Source organism: Borostomias antarcticus (assembly GCF_949987555.1).
Source record: "Borostomias antarcticus genome assembly, chromosome: 11".
In the NCBI taxonomy this organism is placed as follows: Eukaryota; Metazoa; Chordata; class Actinopteri; order Stomiiformes; family Stomiidae; genus Borostomias; species Borostomias antarcticus.
The window spans coordinates 23,577,621-23,598,724 of record NC_140244.1 but is presented as its reverse complement, the minus strand read 5'-3'; the positions used below and the strand labels follow the sequence as shown (position 1 = coordinate 23,598,724).

The window sequence follows — 21,104 nt, the reverse complement described above, 5'->3', positions numbered from 1 at the left end:
CATCTTTCTCAGAATTCTGATTTGTAGCACCACACATGCCACACTTGCTAAGAAAACAAATCCATATACCCAGATAAAAGAGCCATATTTGAGTCAATTCTGGGCAGTTGGCATTTGACATCCTGATGTGAAGCGATGGTGCTCCTTGTTAGAATTTGTAGAATGATACAGTGTCCGCATAACAATGAGAGGGGATTTTGAAAGAGTACTGTATTGCATTTGTAGAGGGACTCCAATTTCCAGCGAATTTGAAAGCTTTTGAAATACTGTTCTCTCTGTGATCCATTACCATCCAGCATTTCCATTCATTTGGCAGAATCCAACTGATGAGGGAATGTTTTGATGATACAGTGACAACACGCTTCTGTTGAAAAGTCAGTTAAGATAGTGTTTCTTTTTACAGAGGGAAAACAAGAAAGCCAGAGAATGTTGAGTATTGCCATCCACCCACCAGGTTTCCCTTCTCTAGTTTAAGGTAGACCTTGTCCTCTTTATCCAGATACAGTAGAACACCATTAGTGGCTGCCTCGCGTGTCACATCTTTGTCCCCGGCAAAGGCTGATATTACAGGTTTCCCATTCAACATTAGGTTCACCTGCAGGAGGGACGTAAAAGAGCAGTCAGCACGTCTCAAGAGAAATACAGCTCTTTCAGATGGATCCAAGCAAGACTTGCAAACAAATACACTCTAAAGGTGGGGCCACACATGATCTGGGAGCATCTGGACTCATCACATCTTAGGGGCCGTGTCCACATAGCACCTTTTTCTGAGCACCAGTGCCTTTTTTTAATTGTCTCCAATGAGAAGACAGTGTTGGCGGACGCCTAGACAGAAGTGCAGCACAGTGTCTTTATCCAGAGCGCTCCGGCTTTTTGGGGAGTCCGCTCCGAGTGCACAAAGTTGAACATATCTGAACTTTTCAGAAAGGCGGTGGTGTCGTCACTGCCACTTCTTTCAAGTAACCAATCATATATTTTATTTAGGGCTTGACTCGTCAGTTGTCTAGAGACATCTCCCGCACCTGGCTAGTGAAAGGATATCCTAAAGGCCACAATCATATCTTAATAAATACATCCAGTCAAGTTGCCAGAGGCAAGAGATGACTGATCACTAGTCTCTAGCTGGCTAACTGGTTACGTTTCAAGAAGCTATATTTACTTAGACACAGTTGTGTTTGGCTGCTAAGGGACGTTGTCACGAAACTAGCAATGGTTAGCCGATCGGCTAGCTTACGTTAATGTCAACTCAGCTGCTCATAAACATCTGGTCATAGACTATGCACCGTGAGCTGTTGTGCATGATTTAACTTTTGTTTTGGGTCAGTAACATTAGGGTACCGATAATTAGGGACAACAGATGTCAATATTCTCTCGCATCAGATATTTTTGTCCGCCATTGTTTTCAAAAATGTTGTGTCTTTTTGAACATCACTATGTCACATTTGATGAAGTGCTGCAGGGTGCTGGGACAGCTCTCTCCAGTGGTTTCCTGCTAGAAAAGGTGTTGTGGACATAGCCCCTTACAGCTTGGCTCCACTGGATCCGTTAGCGTCAGCGTCATCCATCAACTAACAGATGCTACGCAGGCTGCGCTGACACGGCTGTCGCAAGTATTTTGGCATACTCCGAGAGCGCGAGTGTTGCTGCCTTGCATCAGTCCACTTATCAGTTTGCGTGAAATAGCACTTGCGCTCGTGTTAATTTACAATTTTTGGCATGACACACGCTGCTATGCAAGGACGCATCATCACTTGCGCAGCTTTGCGTCACTAGCACTAGCTTAGCTTGCGTAGAGTACGAAAGGGCCTTTAGGAAATTAATCCATTGTAATTAATGACAGTGGCTCCACTCCAGCTGTTGCGTTGCGTTAGATGCCTGCGTCCGACATTAGATGATCACTTTTACTTTACTTTATTGAGTTTATTTGATCAGGGACAGTGCATACCAATCCACCGTGATATACATGAAGCATGAATAAAACTGTAAATATGCCAGCATTAGCAGGGTTGCTAATTTTCAGCTGCAGTCCCTGGGCTAGATGTTAAAGCCTGGTAAAAGACAGAATAAAAAGACATTTTAGAACTTATATAATAAAAATAGCAATACAATACGATACAATACAAGGACATTACAAGATCAAGCAACGCAGAGTACAGACTGGAAAGCAGGCAGACAGTCATGCAGGCAACACTCACACACACACACACACGCACGCACGCACAATGCAGGACAAGTTACAAACATTATGTACAGGGACACGGCAAGGCCAACACAAGATCAAGTACTACACAGACAAGCATGCAGGCAGACAGTCAAGCATACATACACAGTTAGTCAAACGGGCAGGCACACAGTGTTAGGCAGCTGGACTGCGACAGGGCTGGTTAGTGGTCACATGCCTGATATTCTAACAACAAGCTTTTGAGTGTGTGTTTAAATGACTTGTGCGTATCAATACTGCGGATGTGGGATGGGATGGTGTTCCAGGATTCAGCAGCTTTAACAGAGAAGGCAGATTTGCTGAAAGAGCTTTTCCTCACTGGGATGATGAAGTCTCCCTCTACAACAGCTCTAGTGAACCTGCTGCTCTCTGTAAAGAACTGAGAGAGGGATGGTGGGGCTAGACCATGGTGGATTTTAAATACCAGGCTGGCATCACTGAGCTTCAAGATGTTATCCCAGCTTGGAAGGGCATGCTTTTTGAGGATGTTGCAGTGATGGTGGCGAATGGGTTCCTTGTCTTTCACCAAGGTTCATTTCTTGATTTTTGATGGACGCTGAATGTTGACGCTGACTGACACAGTGGAGCCAAGGGGTTAGATGGCTTCAGATCTTTGGAATGTTGAGTTCCAAGATTCTGAGGCCAACTGACAAAATCTGAGATCACATCACTGTAGCTGTGTGACATATCAATTGTCCAGTTCTCAAAACACATTGACAAAAATTGTTAGCTAACTATACTTCTAGTTTGCCCTCAGCTTATATATATATATATATATATATATATATATATATATATATATATATATATATATATATATATATATATATATAACAACACACTCTAAAGGTGGGCCACACATGATCTGGGATCCTTTATTATTTTTAAATAATAAAGGAAATATATATAAAAAATATATATTTTTGCTCTGTGCCAGATGGAAACAGACACCTACGGAGGTGTCTTGAGGCGGTGCATCTTATCGACACATTATTTTCGAGAGGTGCTTGATTCTCGCTCAAATTGAATGTGTTGTTTATACTGTACAGTATCAACTAGAGCATAGAAACAAATACTGTAGTTTAGGGACTTGGGGAGAGCTCATGCAAATGCTAAGTTCATGCAAAAGAGCAAATTTGGCCCAGATGTAGCCCAGGGCATGCTCATATGATGTATATAGGGCGCTCAAGCTGGCAAGTCCCAGGGTCGCTGTGGCTCAGGAGGTAGAGCAGGTCCCCCAGTGATCGTAGGGTCGGCAGTCCGAATCCCGACTCCTGTCGTAGTGTCCTTGGGCAAGACACTGAACCCCAATTTGCTCCCCAAATTGGTGTGTGAATGTGTGTGTGAATACATGAATGAGAAGCCATTGTAAAGCGCTTTGGATAAAAGCACTATATAAGTGCAGTCCATTTACCATGGTGGCCAAATCCAATATGACCACCATCTGAAAAAGGTTTTAGCCATAAAGTTTGAACCAGATGAGCTACAAATGCAAAATTGGTGTCTATTTTATGTTTTGTGATCATTAGAAACACAATGAAATGTGTATCTTTTAGATTCAGTGTTTCTGGGCACCTAATATGCATATTTCCAAGAGAGCAGCTACCCAAAAATGAGTGCTCTAGATAGAATCAATCATAAATTGGTCCTTGTACGTTTTTATTGTTTGTTATTGGTTGAAATCCACATTGAAAACCCCCCAGAAATCAGGTGTTTTTTGTCATTCCGTTTTAAACCAAAACTGATAAAATGGAAGAATGGGCCATTTTCTCGTATTTCCAATGACCATGAACATTGAAAATAAAGTAAAAGAGGCTCCTCTTATCGTTTGGTATTTCCATTTTTCAATTGTCCCAGTGACTAAACACAATGAACTGGAAGTAAGATTAACCCTTCAAAATAAAAGTCTCATGTGTGCAAACGAGGCATTTTGCGAAGGAGTTGGTTGCCTGTAGCTTCAGATTAAGCTAATGTTAATTAATGTGATATATAGGGATATTATTTGAGTTGAGTGAAAAAGCTGTTTTTCAACAGCTGAACAACTTCCTGGCACTAAATAATTGTTTTGATGTCTTCCAGACAGGATTTCAACCACACCACAGCACTGCTCTTGTTAAGGTTTTCAATCAAATCCATTTAAACACAGACAATGGCAGAATTTCAGTCTTAGTATTACTTGATCTCACTTGATCTTACTAGGCCGACAGGAAAACTGGCTGGGAATTTTTGGCACAGTGCTAGACTGGTTTGAATCCTACTTGAAGGACAGGGACTACTTTGTGTCTTTAGGCAATTACAAATCTGAGCACACAAAAATGACCTGTGGAGTTCCCCAAGGCTCCATCCTGGGGCCTCTTCTGTTCAACATTTACATGCTCCCACTAGCTAAAATTATGGAAAACAACGACAACCACAGCTATGCAGATGACACACAAATTTATATCACCATATCACCAGGGGACTATAATCACATCACTCCAGTTCTACAAAATCAAATAATTATGGGTTTGGCAAAGACATATTGCATACCTGTATGGTCTGGCTCTGGTACACTTTGATAACATGAAAGTTAAAACTGTAGATTCCTTTTCTAGGTGACAAAAACATAGACTCCAGTGTGAAATAGTTGCCTATATTCACAAGAACCTGGAAATGAAGTGTAGAGAATTTTGAATTAGAAAACACACATCATACTGACTCAACTGACTAGTCTGGTCAAATCTGACCACAATAGTCCAAATTTAAAAAGTCTGCTTTTCTTTGCTCACTACTTGCCATTCCAAAACCAAACATACAGTATGGCTTTACAGACATGACATACAGATAATATATTCTCAAATGTTGCTTGATAGGCAGGCAGATAGTATGTGTACACTATTCAGACATGTACCCCAGAAGCAAAGAGGGTTGAAAGTCTGAAACACATCAATAACATTCACAGTGAACATGCATGTTACACTCAGCAATGCTGCTCATAATATGACCACTCAACGCAATAGTTACAAACCTATTCAGAAGAGCTACCGCAAGGACATGACAATTGAAGAGAGATCTATGAAAGTGGTCTTTTTAAATGATTCAATTAAAGCATGTGTCAACAGTTGGTGTGATACACACAAAGTTGGTGTGGCACTGAGTTCCAGCTGTGGCGCTAACCACAAAAGAAGAAGCCTTAGCTCAACCGTGACATTTCACTTCAGGACCATATTTACCAGGGTTCATTTTATTGCAATATTAATTGGGCTATGAGAGGATATGCAGAGTTACAATTTTTCTCCCCAAAAGGTTAAATGCTCTCTTTATAAAGATAAAATATTTGCAACAAAACTATACACACAAAATTGATTTATGATCATCTACGTACAATATATCCACAGAAAAGGTCAGACTATCAGAATATGCTTTTAAGCAGTCCCTTTTTGATATAATCATTCTGAATGCACTGTAGAGTATTGAAGATTACCAGATTGATTTACCCATGCAATCGACTACTTTCAGAGGGTTACTAAACTGTCTGTTCAGTTGTGTTTGTGTGAAAACAATGAAAACATATGTGGAGACAGACTGCTGTGTTTACTGGTGATTACACAGATGACAGCTGTTAGCCTTAGTTTGGAGAAATGTGATAAACCAATTATAGTATTGGTAGGAAAATGGCTATTTTCAGAGAAAAGTCTTGGTTTAACCTGATCCTGTTAGCTGTTTCTAATTATGATGTTGACCCCTGAATGTGGCTGTCGGCCAGAGTTTTCTGTAAGAAAAGTGTCTCCCTTCGCATAGACATACATCTCATCAGAGATAAGGGTGAGATTCCATGGTTGGTTCATTCAGTAACTGTTGTGGTTAGAGATAGAGACCTGGGCGCCGAACCATCGGCCAGTTATCTCGGCTACAAGGCCGTAAGCTGCAGGAGAGACCAGACCAGTCCAGACCAGTCTGATCGGGGAAGGGGGGGGGAGGGGATGGAACGTCCCCAAACCATAAGAGCTTTGCTCGAGCTCAGATGCTTTAATTTTGGGTAGACAGCGACGCAGGCAGGGAGCCAACACATTAGACTGGATGCCATCGTCTTTTGTATGCTATCACCTCCTGTAATAAACAGCTTTTGATTGTCACTCAAATCCCATGTTGGAGAGATTCATTTTTGTAATACACCTGGACTGTGTGTTATTGTGAGAGATTGGGTGTCGTCTTTTACTGAAACCAAAACACAACGCAGAGCTGAATAAGGACAATAATAAAAGACAGCAGTCAACAGGTCCTTTGATGTGTGTAGCAGGCTGCTGAGGATGTTCTACCAGTCTGGTAGCCAGCACACTGTTCTTTGCCGTCGCCTGCTGGGGAGGCAGCATCAAGTCTGGGGAGACAAACAAACTAAACAAGCTGGTGAAGGCCAGCCCTGTCATGAGGCAACAACCAGACAGTCTGGAGGCTGTCGTGGACAGGAGGATGAAGGACAAACTAAAGTCCACCCTGGACAACCCCTCCCATCCCCTCTATGACGAGCTGTGGCAGATGGGGAGCACCTTCAGTCACAGACTCATCCTTCCCAGGTCCAAAACCAAGCAGTTCAGGTATTAATTTATGCCAGCAGCCCCCACTATGACTTTACTACTTTATCCTCTTGTATGTATATTGTAGGTATATAGTATTTTTAATACACATTTATACTGTATGTATGTATTGTATGTATGTATTCTATACTTATTGTATGTATAAATATTTTGAACTCTTCTATGTACCGTATATTCTTTAAATTTGATGTATATGATTTACCCTGATGTATTCTATACATAATCACTGTTGTAACTTTTATTATCGAGGAGTGCACTTGGACAACAGGCTGGTATGGCCCGGAGACACCTGGGCCGAAGGGACAGAACCGACTATACTTCCTGAGGAGGCTCAGTTCCTTCACCGTACAGCACGTAGAACCATGCTGAGCATGTTCTACAGCGTGTGGTAGCGAGTGCCATCTTCTATGCGGTTGTGTACTGGAGTAGCAGCTCAAGGCATCTGACACCAACAGAAGGGAAATGACCAGGAGGGCGGGCTCTGTCCTGAGGGTCAGCCTGGACTCAGTGAGAGTGGTGGCCAAACTATGGACCATCACAGACAATGTCTCTCACCCTCTACATGACACTCTGGTCAGGCAAAAGAGCACCTTCAGCAGCAGACTGATCCAGCCACGGTGCTTGGCAGAGCACTTCGGGAGGTCCTTCATACCAGCTGCTATCACACTGTTCAATACATCACCTGACTGGCCTCACACTATGGACCTGAGTCAGCTCTGAGGGTTCTGAGACTCCCTGGACAGGACGTGTACATTTACCTTTTAAACTCTTGCACAACTTAGACATGTTTGCATAATCTAGGAACCTTATATACTGTTATATACTCTAGTTACTAGAATGGGTTCCTAGAGTACTAGAGTCTAGTACATTTGGATTTTTGATTTTCTATCTATTGTAAATCTGTATCATAGTCTTACTTCTTTTGATGCTGTACCATGGATCAATAAAGTACTACTACTGCTATTTGAGGAGAAGGTCTCAAGTAAGCATTTAATTGTACATGGTACTCTTGTCTTGTACATATCACTTGAATCCTGGATAAAGCCAAGTGTTACCCATCTCTACCGCAAAAGTGTTAAGAATTGTATTAGTTACATGTCTTGTGAATTGGCTGTTAATGTAGATGTACAGTAGGTGTAAGCCACCCACAACTGTATAAATTCAACCACTAGCCTATTAGAAATGCCTGTGGAAAGCCATGGACTATAGGCTGTTGCCCAGGGCTTGTTTAGAGTAATAAAGCCACATATCCATGCACAATACATGTCTCAGCCGTTGGTATGTAAATTCCATGATGATGCGTGAACTGCTGAAATTGAATTATATTTAATGACAGTTTAAAATAACTATTCTTATTAGAGTATCCTACCATTAAAAGTGTATTTTGCCTAGATTATTTTTTTTAAAGTCTTTGATCTGTGAGTTACAGAAAGATAAATAGCTGAATCGTCTTACTTGGTCAAAGTAAATGATTCTTGTTTTATTGCTCATCTCCGATGGTTCATGGTTGTTGCTCCGGACCGCAGAGAAAGCCACCTTGGAGTTCGCAGCGCGCACAGAAATGCCGAGTGGAGAGGACGAGCCCTTCCAATCCGTAGTAGGATTAGAGTCGCAAACCACAAGGCATTTACCCTCTAGGACAACAGGTTCCGTATCGTTCTGAGCTTCCACAAACTCCGAGATTATAGCCCAACTGAGCAGTAGGACAAAAGAGTGTAGCATTGCTTTGACCATCCGCACCATTTTAAAATAGACAGACCCTCTCCGTTCCAAGTTCCGATCCCACTGATCCTCCGTCTCAGACGCCTCTGACGCTATGAACTTCTATTGGATCCAGAAATATGCTACCTCGGAAAAAAAACATATATATTTTCTTTTCAACATCTATATCTTCAAAAGTTGATAAGAGGTGGCCAGACAAGTGATGTCTTTGCCACATTTTCATGTTTCACCCAAAATAGAGAAAACACCTAAATGGATAGGTATGTACATCATCTGACCGACTCTACTATTCACTACACGTTCGACTGAGGTGATGCGCCACACAGCGCGCTGCGTGGACACGTCCACGTCCATGTCCATAAACGTTTCAACACAATCAATCCCACATGATTGAAGAGGGAATTTCTCTGCGCTGTATGTGTCCCTTACAATCTATTTGAGTAGCCTACCACACAAACTCAAATCTGTTTAGAAAACTTACATGCCTAACCTAAATCGACAAGCAAATTGTAATCCTGAATGTCTAGCCTATATCAGGACTTCTTTACAACAACACTATCTTTTTATAAGTGTGGTTAGCTTTGATTGTAAGATCACCCATAGTCTACAATTGCAATGGAATCTGATTAGTTTACCAGAGGATTGTAACATACAGTGTATCATCCTTTACTATACAGGTAAGTCAATTAAGAACCGCTGACTGTACAGTATTAACAGCATCAACACTGTTCACTGATAACATTGCTGTTAGGTTGTGTGTCGTGTTGCAGATGAGTTAGGCAGTGTTAGTCCATCATACACCAGGCAGCATTGCCCCTGACCACATTAAGCATTAAGCAGTGCCTTAGGCCATCGTTGTGTGTAGTGTTGCAGATGAGTTAGGCAGTGTCTCTCCATCATACACCACAGTATGTGATGGATTCAGACCGTACAGTTGATCTACCTCAATGTTCCACTCTGGCAAAAAAAAAAATCTTTCTGCATTTCACCTACATTATTATCGCTACAGTCAGGTCAAAACAGTTCATGTAATTTTATGTAAAATTATAGGCGAGTTGCTGAACAGCACTGGATCAGGGCTGGGTGTTCTGCGGAGGAGGAGGAGACAAATTACAAATGCATGAGATTTTCTGCCCGGACTAATTATTTAAAGCCTCTTAAATTAAAAAATTATTTAAAATCATGTGTCTGAAATCCAAACGGTACAATGCCTGAGTAGGCATGATTATTCTCCATCACCTGTGGCTTGAACTCACAGCCATAGATACCAAGAGGTCATGTTCCTGTTGAGCCAAATGGGAAGCTGGAAGTTTGGCCTTCGCTTGATCTTGTAATAAAACCTTTTAAGTTCCACAAAACGTTCAATCTCTAACTGTCTCTCTAAGATTCAAATGTTTTTTACTAAATATTCAGATGATCATTCAAGTAGTATTTACATTTACAGATTATGATTTAGAGTAGGCTATATTACATTGACACAGTTTACTTGTGTGTGTGTGTGTGTGTGTGTGTGTGTGTGTGTGTGTGTGTGTGTGTGTGTGTGTGTGTGTGTGTGTGTGTGAGTGTATGGGGTGTGTGTGTAATGACATTGATCTGGAGTGAGGATGTGGGTGATGTAGTTTCTCTTCTGAGGGTGATGTAGTTTCTCTTCTGAGGGTGATGTAGTTTCTCTTCTGAGGGTGATGTAGTTTCTCTTCTGAGGGTGATGTAGTTTCTCTTCTGAGGGTGATGTAGTTTCTCTTCTGAGGGTGATGTAGTTTCTCTTCTGAGGGTGATGTAGTTTCTCTGCTGAGGAGCTACTGGCAGCACGATCATCGTGATCCTGGTGTACCTCATGGTGGCTCCTGGGTTTCATCCCACCTAGTCTGTGCAGCAGATTATTGTTAGGATTGCACTTGCATGAGGGCCACTGTACACTCTGTTTGCAAAACATTAGCTACACCCATTCTATTTCGTGGTGCTCCTCCCCACAGGGCTCCAATCCGAAAGGTTACAGGGTTAAAGGTTAAAGGTCCTACACTACCGTAGCTAGCTACACCCACTGAAAAAGAAAAACAATGTGCACCCCCGCAACCAATCAGAGTACAGGTGTTACTATATAACCAAGCTGCAGCCAACATTTGTCTCCCAAAAACGTTCAGCTCAACACTTCAAGATCTCTGCTGCTGCGGTGACCTGGACGAAGCCACAGCCAAAACATCTGTTTCGCATTCCTGGGACTGAAACATCTTTCCCGCCTGCCCAGTGTGCGCAGCTGAGAGGATGTACTGGAGGTCACCGAACATCCTCCACAGCTTGAAGATGCCGTGTCGGTCTATGCTTCAGACTCGGAGGGAGGCGACTTCGCTGGAGAAGATGACGGCGCTAGAGGCGTGGCCAGCTGGCAGCAGTCCTCTGTGGCCATCCCGCCGGCCCCCTCCGCAGCTTCTGAAGACTCTACTGAAGACGACACCTTCGGAGTCATCCTGGACGGTGCAAGATCCTTCTGCCGAGATTTCCCAAGAATCCTGGGAAGATCTGCGCAGCGCCTGGAGGTTCCAATTCCGCCGGAGGAGGTCAAAGACAGCATCCCAGCATGGGACTATGGCTGTATCACCAGGCAGGCAAAACAGTGGTGGGAAGACCCAACCAATGCTCAAGTGCCTGTGCGCTCCTTCGTGTCCGTGGCCTGGGTCGCAAGGTGGGGAGATGCGATGCTGGTTGGTGCCCCTTGGTTGGAAACAGCCTTTGCAGCTGTCCTGGTCCCAGGCGTGGTTACCTGGGCAAAGGTCAAGATTATGATGACTCTTGTGGTTAAGAGCTACATGCTTGGAGCGCAGACAGTGGCCGCAGCCTCCTCGATCGTTATGCTAAGATCAGCTATAGCGCAGATCTTTGGCAGAGCGGCGGTTTTGGCAGAGCAGCGGCCCCTCTCCCCAGACCAATGAAAGAGGCCGAAAAAATGGTCCTCTTGAACTCCCCGGTGAGCAGAATGGGCCTGTTTGGAGTAGCAGTATTAACTCTCCTGGACCACTGCAGAAGCCAGGAACAAGACCGGCTTCTCTTCGCCAAGCATCTCACTACTCCGGTGGCCCAGGATCCAGTGGTGTACCCACCTCCCTGCATGCCGGCGGGCTCAGAGCCCAGCCGGCAACTGCTCCTACTCCTCTGCCAAAACCCAAGACCTTGGTTCCTTGTCCAGCCCCTATGCCGACGTTTGGACTGGCAGGTTGTGCGGCCACATACAGTACCAACCTGCTTGGCAGGCTTTGTACCAACCACCGGCTTACCAGTCCACACCGCAGCCATGGCTAAAAATGTTAATCAAGTTAATCACAATAAAAGGCTGTGATTAATCATGATTAATCCCATGTCATGTGACCCAGTGACTCCAAATCAATATCCAATATAGTACTACATTGGACAAATAAGACACAGCTCCATTAATTTGATTTTAGTGCCTATTCTACTTTATATTCATATTTTTATGGGAATTTCATCCCCCCCCCACTAACAGCAGGAGCAAAAGAGATACCTGAAAAGATAAGGGAGAAAATAAAAATGCCAATGCCTTCCTTTGACCATGTGACAAATCTCTACATCCCCACGCGAAAATTGACATTTAAAGCCACATTTTAAAGCAATATTGTTTAAAAATGCCCCCGGACGGTGGTCACGTTTTCCTCCTGTCCTCCCCAATATTTTGAGTCACCTGCCTCCACTGGTTCACCTTATCTACACTATACTAAGGAGTCTCTCTCTGTCTCTCACACACACACACACACACACACACACACACACTGGTTCTTTATATTTTTACCTCTATATTGCTTAGTGTGTGCACAATCTAGGAGCTCGTTCTCACGTTTTTCACTGAATGAAAGTGAGATGAGTTGGTACACAGCTACCTGTAAAAACCTGTTAGCTATAAGACTGTATCTTAGCCACATTGCAACCTTATTTCTCTATGAAGTTTTATATAGGTATAGGTATAGGTACTGCATTTGTAATGCGCTCCCCATCCAGTTGTTACACTGGCCCAGAGCGCAGCCCGAGGACGGAAAGAAAGGGAGAGGAAAGATTGCACAAAAAGGGAGGACAGTACACAAGGACAGTCTAGCACTCAAGAACACAGTGTGGGGGGAAAAAAACTCACACAAACAACTCTCACACAACACAACAGCAAGTGAACCTAGGAGTCTGTTATGGTGAACAAATGGGTTTTTGACAATCCTTCAAAGGTCCCTACAGTGGGAGCAGACTTGATGTGAATGGGGAGCTTGTTCCACAGTTTTGGAGCCAACACAGCAAATGTGCGATCTCCCAGCCTGACTGTGTTGGACCGTGGAGGTCTCAGCCACATTTGGTCGTCCGACCTGAGCTGGAGGTTTTGACAAGTAAATCCATGATGTAGGCTGGGGGAAGGCCGTTCAGTGCTTTGTAGACAAAGAGGAGGATCTTGAAAGATACTCTCTGACTGGAAGCCAGTGGAGGCATATACATTTTGTGCTGACAGCACTCAGTAAGGACACTTCAAATGAAACTGATGTGTTATTTTATTGAATTTGGCATTTTTCTGCATTTAAAAACACCAAAGTTTTCCCTCTGCGCGTACAAGGAGGTTGACTCAGGAGAAATCACTGTGGAGGCCTTGACATCTCATACAAATTAACAAGGTATCATCTCCAGCATATTATGACAACAAAATTGTCTTCCTTTCCGTTCCTTTGAGTTTTGTGTCATGAAAGAAAGTAGCAACCTCATATAATATTGCTTATTCTATCTTTTAAGTCAGCCTTAAAGGAAACCTACAAGAGCATCACCGTCTCCAAAGAACAACAATAAAGTAGGATATGGTTTATATCATCTGAGCATGTATCGTCTTGAAGTCATTGACAAACTGGCACACCATGCCAAACAGCTCCTGGGAATCTTGATCCCGTGGCTCGCCAAATTTCACCTTCAAGAAAGAAAAGACAAGACTCGGTATGTAGTAATAAATAACATTTGATCAAGCATATGTGTGGACATTATTTTCATCTTTTATACATGAAAATCCAGTGATTAATAAATTAGTCTGAGTTCTGAGGTTAACTGATGTCTGTCTTGAATGCACAAGCCTACATGCAATTTTCAATTGTCATAATGAGCTAATATACTGCTTGATCATGGAATCAATTACCATAGTCTATCTATACGAGCAGACATGTACCCCAGAATTCACAATTACAATAAGTCAACAGAGGGCCGCCTCAACACTAATGGGAACTGATATTACAGATAGTGAGTCAACCCTTAAAGGAGTAGTAAAGGGAAAATGCATGTTTAGCCCTGTTTTAAGGTTACTTATGATCATATACAATGGTTCAGATCAAAACGTTGACAAAACTAGCAGTTTTGAGAAAGTCTGATAATTGCTCTACCACCGTTTTGGTCATACAATGGATGTGGGTGGGCACCGTGAAAAATCATCAACCATTGTATATGATCATAAGTAACCTTAAAACAGGGCTAAACATGATTTTCCCCTTACTACTCCTTTAAGTTGATTTCCTTTCACACCGTCAGACAATAAACCAGCAAAGCAAAGCCAGTGCTGAACTTAACGTGGGGGGTAACGGTTGCCTCCCTCAGCGTTTAAGCACTGGTCCCCTGACTGCAGCACTTTTCGTCCCCTGAGGACACAGGCAAAGGTTCTGATAATGTCAGAGATATAAGCTTTAAGAGGGTCAGTCCTCTTCTTCTCTCTGTTGCTGTTGCAGGCCCACGTTATTGGTCTGTGTGTGCGTGGGTGTGTGCGCATACAGGCACGTTTGTGAGAGTGTGTGTGTGTGTGTGTGTGTGTGTGTGTGTGTGTGTGTGTGCGTGTGTGTGTGTGTGTGTGTGTGTGTGTGTGTGTGGTATAACATTTGTGGGGAGTGCAGGAATGTAATTGTGGATTCACTGTAACACAATTCCCCACCCAGCCTCGGGCTCAGGCTCAGCGCTCACCCTGTCAAGTCTCACAAGTCAAAAAGTCAGCAAAGACAGCTGCCCTCTGTGTGTGATGATGCATCACCTCCTTGGAATGGGGAGGGTTGGAAAATTGGCATTATATCTTTGATTGTTGTGTAAGAAGAACCCTTTTAAAAGAAAAATAATAATAAATAAGGTAAGTACGATTCCACACACTAAGGTCTGATGATATCCCAAAGTATATTGTTGAATCTACAATCGTGTACATTGCAATCCAGTGACAACATACTGACTGTAGTAGAGACCTTGAGTTCTCCTATGATGGAACAGGAGTCACTAATGGATCAGACGTGGTACAGTACATTTCAAGTCTGCCCTCCACTGAAGAAAGCCTCACAACTGGCAAAAAAAACACATTTTGGAGCAAACATTTGTGACCTTGAGGATGAATTTCTCTGAAATATACCTTTTTCTCCTTCTCTAAACTGAATAAACAAAACGATTGGGGGGGAAAGCTTGAAATCTTGACAATAGACACTGAGGACCATCCATAACACAGATATTGAAATGGTAACTCAGGGATTACCAATATGTCAGCATAGCGTTTCTTCATCTCTTCACACTCCTTTGTCAGCAAAGAGAGATCTGTTTTATACTTCTCGATCGCCATCTGGGGTGTGGAAAACAGTGGTGATTTGAGTCTGTTAGCTTGGTTAGCTTATTAATTCTTTGGGATTCAAAAGCAATATAACTCTAGTCGCAACAGGTCATCGCTGCCAACAGCTAGACTTTGTTAGAGAAACTTACATGAAGAACAATGTTGGTCAGAGATCAACCAGTCTTGGACCTGGCTGACAGTACACCTCAATGCCACACATGAGAATAAAATTCAAAATAATGCTAGATGTTTTACCTTTAGGTCTTTGGAGAACTTGATGTGCTGATCTCCTGCGTTTCCTTTCTTGTAACTTTTCCTGTACTGAATTACCTTCTGTAACTCATTCTTCAGAACTGGAGGGTGACATATTTTGGTCACACCATCTATCATATTTGATCAGTAAAGCAAACCTCTACAATAAATCATTTGTGTCTGCTGTCTGATCCAGTCAAAATGCATGTCTGTACTCCTATCAACTTTTTGTAAGTCTTCCGGTCATACAATAGTACAGATATTGAATGGACATCTTAACAGGAACATAAACACTACTGTATACTAGCAACAAATCATTCAGATTTACACTAAATCACATTCACTTCATCATATTCTGGTTCTATATTCTTCATCAACTGCTTTCAAAAAAAGCTTGTCACTGTCAGATTGTGTCATAACTGTGGCAGCACTGTTAGAAGCAACACTTCTGAACACGATAGTGAACGTGATAGACTTACCATCTACTTCTGCAGTAAGGCCTTTAATAGAAGCTTCCCAAAGAACAGAGAGACACAAAGAGTGGTTACTAAACTGTTTGAATTGAAACCTAGAGATATTCAAGCATTTGATCAAATATAGAATAGCTTATACCTCCTGGGACAGTTTCAAATTCCGCCAACTCTTGGTAAAAAGTTGCAGAGGCGGGCTCAAGAAACATGATCTGCTCCACAAGGGCATACAGCAAGGTGAACTTCCTGTCTTTCCCACGGAACTGGGAGAGCTGTTGAGGAAACAGGACAAACAGTTACAGAGGGCACCATACTCTCAACTCTGTGTAGCAGAGTTGGTTTGGAACCAGTTGATTGTGATGGAGCATGCCTGTCTGAGACTTGTAGTGTGGCCCATGGCCACAGAGATGTCCTCTTTCTCTAATGGTACAGGCCGTGTAAGGTTTCAGTAGTAGTAATGGTACAGGCTGTGTAAGGCTTCAGTAGTAGTAATGGTACAGGCCGTGTAAGGCTTCAGTAGTAGTAATGGTACAGGCCGTGTAAGGTTTCAGTAGTAGTAATGGTACAGGCTGTGTAAGGCTTCAGTAGTAGTAATGGTACAGTCCGTGTAAGGCTTCAGTAGTAGTAATGGTACAGGCCGTGTAAGGTTTCAGTAGTAGTAATGGTACAGGCCGTGTAAGGCTTCAGTAGTAGTAATGGTACAGGCCGTGTAAGGTTTCAGTAGTAGTAATGGTACAGGCTGTGTAAGGCTTCAGTAGTAGTAATGGTACAGGCCGTGTAAGGCTTCAGTAGTAGTAATGGTACAGGCCGTGTAAGGCTTCAATAGAGTAGTAGTGGTAAGGCTTCAGAATCTGAATTTGTTTATTGCCATTGTACCCCCCCCCCTCCTCCCCAACATGTGAGCCTAGCAGAAGAAGTAAAGACTAGAAAGCGTTCTCAGAGCACAGGATTCCGCGCATTAATGTGTAAGTTGATAAAAAAAATATTAATAGATAAGAAAGCAGCACGGTTTGACTGTCCCTGTCTTTTTTCATATGATATCAGAGTGCATGAGCACCACTCATCACCGGGCTAATAGCATCCCGACAGTGAAGCATGGCAGCGGCAGGATCATGATGTGGGGATGTTTTTCAGTAGCGGGAACGGAGCAGCTAATGAATGAATGCAGCTAAGTGCACTGAGATCCTTGAAGAAAACCTGCTCCAGAGGGCTCTGGACCTCAGACTGGGGCGAAGGTTTACCTTGCAACATGACAACAACCCAAAGCACACAGCCAAGAGAACAAAGGAGTGGCTGTGAATGTCTTTGAGTGGCCCAGCCAGAGCCCAGACCTGAATAACAATTGAACATCAGTGGAAAGAGCTGAACATGGCTGTGTACCGACGCTCCCCATCCAACCTGACGGAGCGTGCAAAGATATGCCAAGATGAATGGCCAATCAAGTTGTAGAAATATCGTAAGCAGTATCAGTGGAAACAAAATGCACCTCAGCTCACTTTGGGTGTCATATCAAAGGGTGTGCCCACTTGTGTACATATGATATTTTACGTTTTGGTTTTTAATAAGTTAACACAAATATCTAAAAACATGTTTTCACTGTCATTATGGGGTTTTGAGGCAAAAAATGAACTCAATAAGTCTGCAACGTAATAAAATGTGGAGAAGGTGAAAGGGGTGTGCAGACATTCTGGCTTGACTGAGTGTATATATATATATATATATACTGTATATACAGTACTGTGCAAAGGTCGTATATATTGAATGTTCTGACAGAACGTTTGGTCAAATAGTGGACAAGTAGTCAAGACAATGTACTGTAGTAAGGCAGCTTGTTTTGTCCCCATTCTAATCATTGCAATGGCCTCCACAATGAGCCGGGTATTGATATCCTGTTATCAAATGTGGAACCTCCTCTTACATTTATTTACATCACAAATATTGTTTGCTTTTTTATGATCAAATTATATGTCATTTTCTAGTTGAATATAATGTTTGTGTGTGATTGTCACACACATTGTAATTGGAGTGGACACTAGACCTAAACATAGCAAAAATGTATTTAAAATAAAACGCATTAGTGTATATGTTGCTTTAGGCTAAATTTGGCTTATTTACAGTTGATTCTTGATTTGTGCATTGTCCCTGATAAATAAACCAATAAAATAAAAAATCTCTGTAAAATGCAAGGCAGTGCTGCAGAGTTGCTGGTGGCTTAATTAAAAATGCATAGGGGACTGCTCTAATAAAGGGAGTTTATAGTGTTTTTTAGGTTGCTGTTAACCAGATTGAGGTCCAGGCCAGTTCCTAAGGACAACACTAGGAAACATGGGTGCTGACTGAGGAAAAAACAAAAAAGTACAAACATATATTTTTGTTACGTTCTATCCACATTCAGGTATTGATCTAAGGAGGTCTCTCAAAATGAGCAAACAATTAAGTCCTATATAGCTATGAGGGAGTAGAGAACCTCCTTCATTAGATTGACTGGAAGCGATTAAGTATCCTTAAACCTTCCCAGCAGGGGGCCGGGACATGCAGCTTTGTTTCAGACTGAAATCGATATAAATTTCAGATTAAACGAACAACTAAGAGATCTGTAGTACAAACTATTGTATCAAAACAATACATCTTATATGCAAGGAGCCCCAAAACGGTCTAAACTCCAATAGTGACACTCAACTATGAGGTCCGGTAGAAACTGTGATTGTGCCTGCCACTGTGAATGGTGGCTCACCTCACAGCGACCCAGCCACCAGTGGGCTGAGCATGGCGGCCAGTGTCAATTAATTTGTGAAGCCAGGTGATGCTCTCACTTGAGTGTCAGAAACACTGGGGGGGTGGACTCAGCTGACCACCCAGGTACAAAAATTGAGAGGAGCGTGTGGGAGAAACCCTGTTGTGTATATCAATGAGCAGTCTTATTAGCCTAGCTGCTGCACACTCTATCAAAGGTCAGACAGCAGTAGAGGAGCCTACTTTTGTTAAGGTGGAGAGGCGGAATCCCTTGGCCTTTCCCTTCCCCGCGTTCTCGTTCAGGTAATTGCCAATGGCGAGCAGGCACTCCAGCACGGAGACAAATGACCTGGAGCCCAACAGCTGCATGCACATTCGGATCTTCTGGTTAATCAGCTGAAAGACAAACAGAGGGGTTCAAAACAAGTCATTTTTCTCTAATTCACCTGCGGTCTTGCTTGTTTCATATCAGAGGCAACTGGGGACTGACTGGGATGAAGTTAACTTCCAAATCGATGTAAGGACAAAGTAGGAATTGTAACATCAATAATTTGATTTCAACAACCTAATTTGACAAAATGATTATATTTTAAAATTATGGGTACATTTAATTTCATGGATTTCAGATTTCTTATTATACATCCTATACTGTACATATATCTTTTACACAAAGGGCCTGTCCTAAATCGTTTTGTTTTTTAAGTACAAGAAAAAGAATGTTGCCACAATGTCCACTTGTTATATACACAGTATACTGTAGCTATTATATATTCTCCACCTATATTCTCCACTTCAAGAAATATGATATCTAGGTGGTACATTGGAAAGCCAACCAGAGTAAGAAAAACAACCTAGCCTTAGGTGCAAGATGCACAGTGAGACATAACATGCCAACCATCCAGGAGAAACCTCCTAGTAGTCACTATGGGACCAGCTCCAGCCTACAGGAAGCACAGCGGAATATGCAGGTTCAAAGTCCCTGCTAGCCTTTTGCATTTGTCGCTTTGATTTTATTTCTCACTTAAAGCTGCAGTATGTACTGTGTCTTCTGTGCTATGAGCCTTCTATGAGTTAGCAGTGAGGGAAAATGCCATCTGTCAGGGTAAATTCAGTCCGCTTCCCCATCACGGTTTGTGGGTTTGGGTATGCCCACTCTCCCTTAACGGGGTAGATTTTGGACATTTAGCCCTATTTGTGGTCTGTCTACCATGAACCTGAAACATAGAGAGAATAATTTCACTGATCGTTCCAGTATTGAGCTTCTATAGCTGCGGTTTTTATGCAGGCTCTCGCAGGGCTATAATGGAAGTCAATGGGGCATACATAAATGTGTTGAGAAACTATGATGAATGTGCTTTTCTGAGATGGGAAGCACGGGGTGTAATCTTACTTGTTTGGCATGAATTACACATAGTCCTCTGTGGGAACAGTGAAAACAAAAGCCAGGGGAATGCTTAGAGATGTTTAGATTCATCCTTGTCCCATATTTGTTTTGATCAACAAATACTTCTACCTAACACTATCAATGAAATACCAGCTGCAAAGCAATCCTAGGCTTCTCGACTTGTGTAGACCTGTGACCCGGAAGCGGCTCTTCTTTTTCTATGGTAGCCTCCAAACTCAGCCAAGGCCTCCCAAAGTTCAAGCGGAGGTTTACAAACGTATGTACTGTACTGAAAGTGAAAATAGTTAAATGCTAAATGAAAAATAAAACCCGATTGGAAGCATACTTTGTGGCGATTATTTTGTCAGAACATCAAATGACACCAGTGACCACTCGGTGAGTTTCCTGTCTTTGAAAACAAGAGTTTATGGTGTTTCTGAGGGATTTTGTCAATGCACCAATGGATCCATTGAGTGTTTTAGCGGCGATGGGCTATATCTTGAGAGTGCACCATGTATATGATCGTAAATAGCCTTAGAACATGGCTTATAATGCTAAATTCCAAACCTGGCCTTTAAATATTTATATGATTTTAAACAATAAAATAGAAATGACTGTGTTATGGCTTCTTATATACTAAATATGTATATTGTTGTAGGGTGTGGCAGTCCTTGAGGATTGTTTGAAATATGGGATCTGAGCCCAAAAAAGAGTCCTGTCCTAAATTCTAGGTGGTCATAGTCCTTTCCTAAATGCTAGTGCTGCCATTTCCCTCAAATGAAAACAGGCACCTCAAAGTGCTTTTCATACATTATTTTCAGTGTTTCAACCACCAAGCAACAAATTAATGTAATTAGTTAATTTATTCTCACTTTAAACATAAGAGCATACTTTTACGGCAGAAGATAAAAGCTTTTGTTTTAATGACTCTTATCTTTCCAGATGTCCTATTCATTTATGGCTAATAACATGATGTGTCAAAAGATTCTGCACATGCCTCCACTCATTCACCCAATAGACAAAGGCTGGAACAATAGGCATTTCTGAATATTTGTACCACCAAAGGTTGAGCAGGGTTTGCCTCAAATAGGTGGATAAATTCATGGGAGTTTGAGTGGCGTATACTGTGCATTTCAATTTACATATCAACATGGGC

General features: G+C 42.3%; 1 protein-coding gene across 1 annotated transcript; it reads right to left on the bottom strand.

Annotated features, from left to right (window-relative positions):
* Nucleotides 1-397: 397 nt before the first annotated feature.
* cbln4 (cerebellin 4 precursor) lies at nt 398-8,538 on the bottom strand (the record flags this gene model as incomplete). The annotated part of the gene is made up of 3 exons (XM_084446182.1): nt 398-595; nt 4,751-4,867; nt 8,251-8,538. The coding sequence occupies 3 exons, from the start codon at nt 8,536-8,538 to the stop codon at nt 398-400; spliced, it is 603 nt and encodes a 200-aa protein (XP_084302308.1).
* Between the last annotated feature and the right edge of the window lie 12,566 nt (nt 8,539-21,104).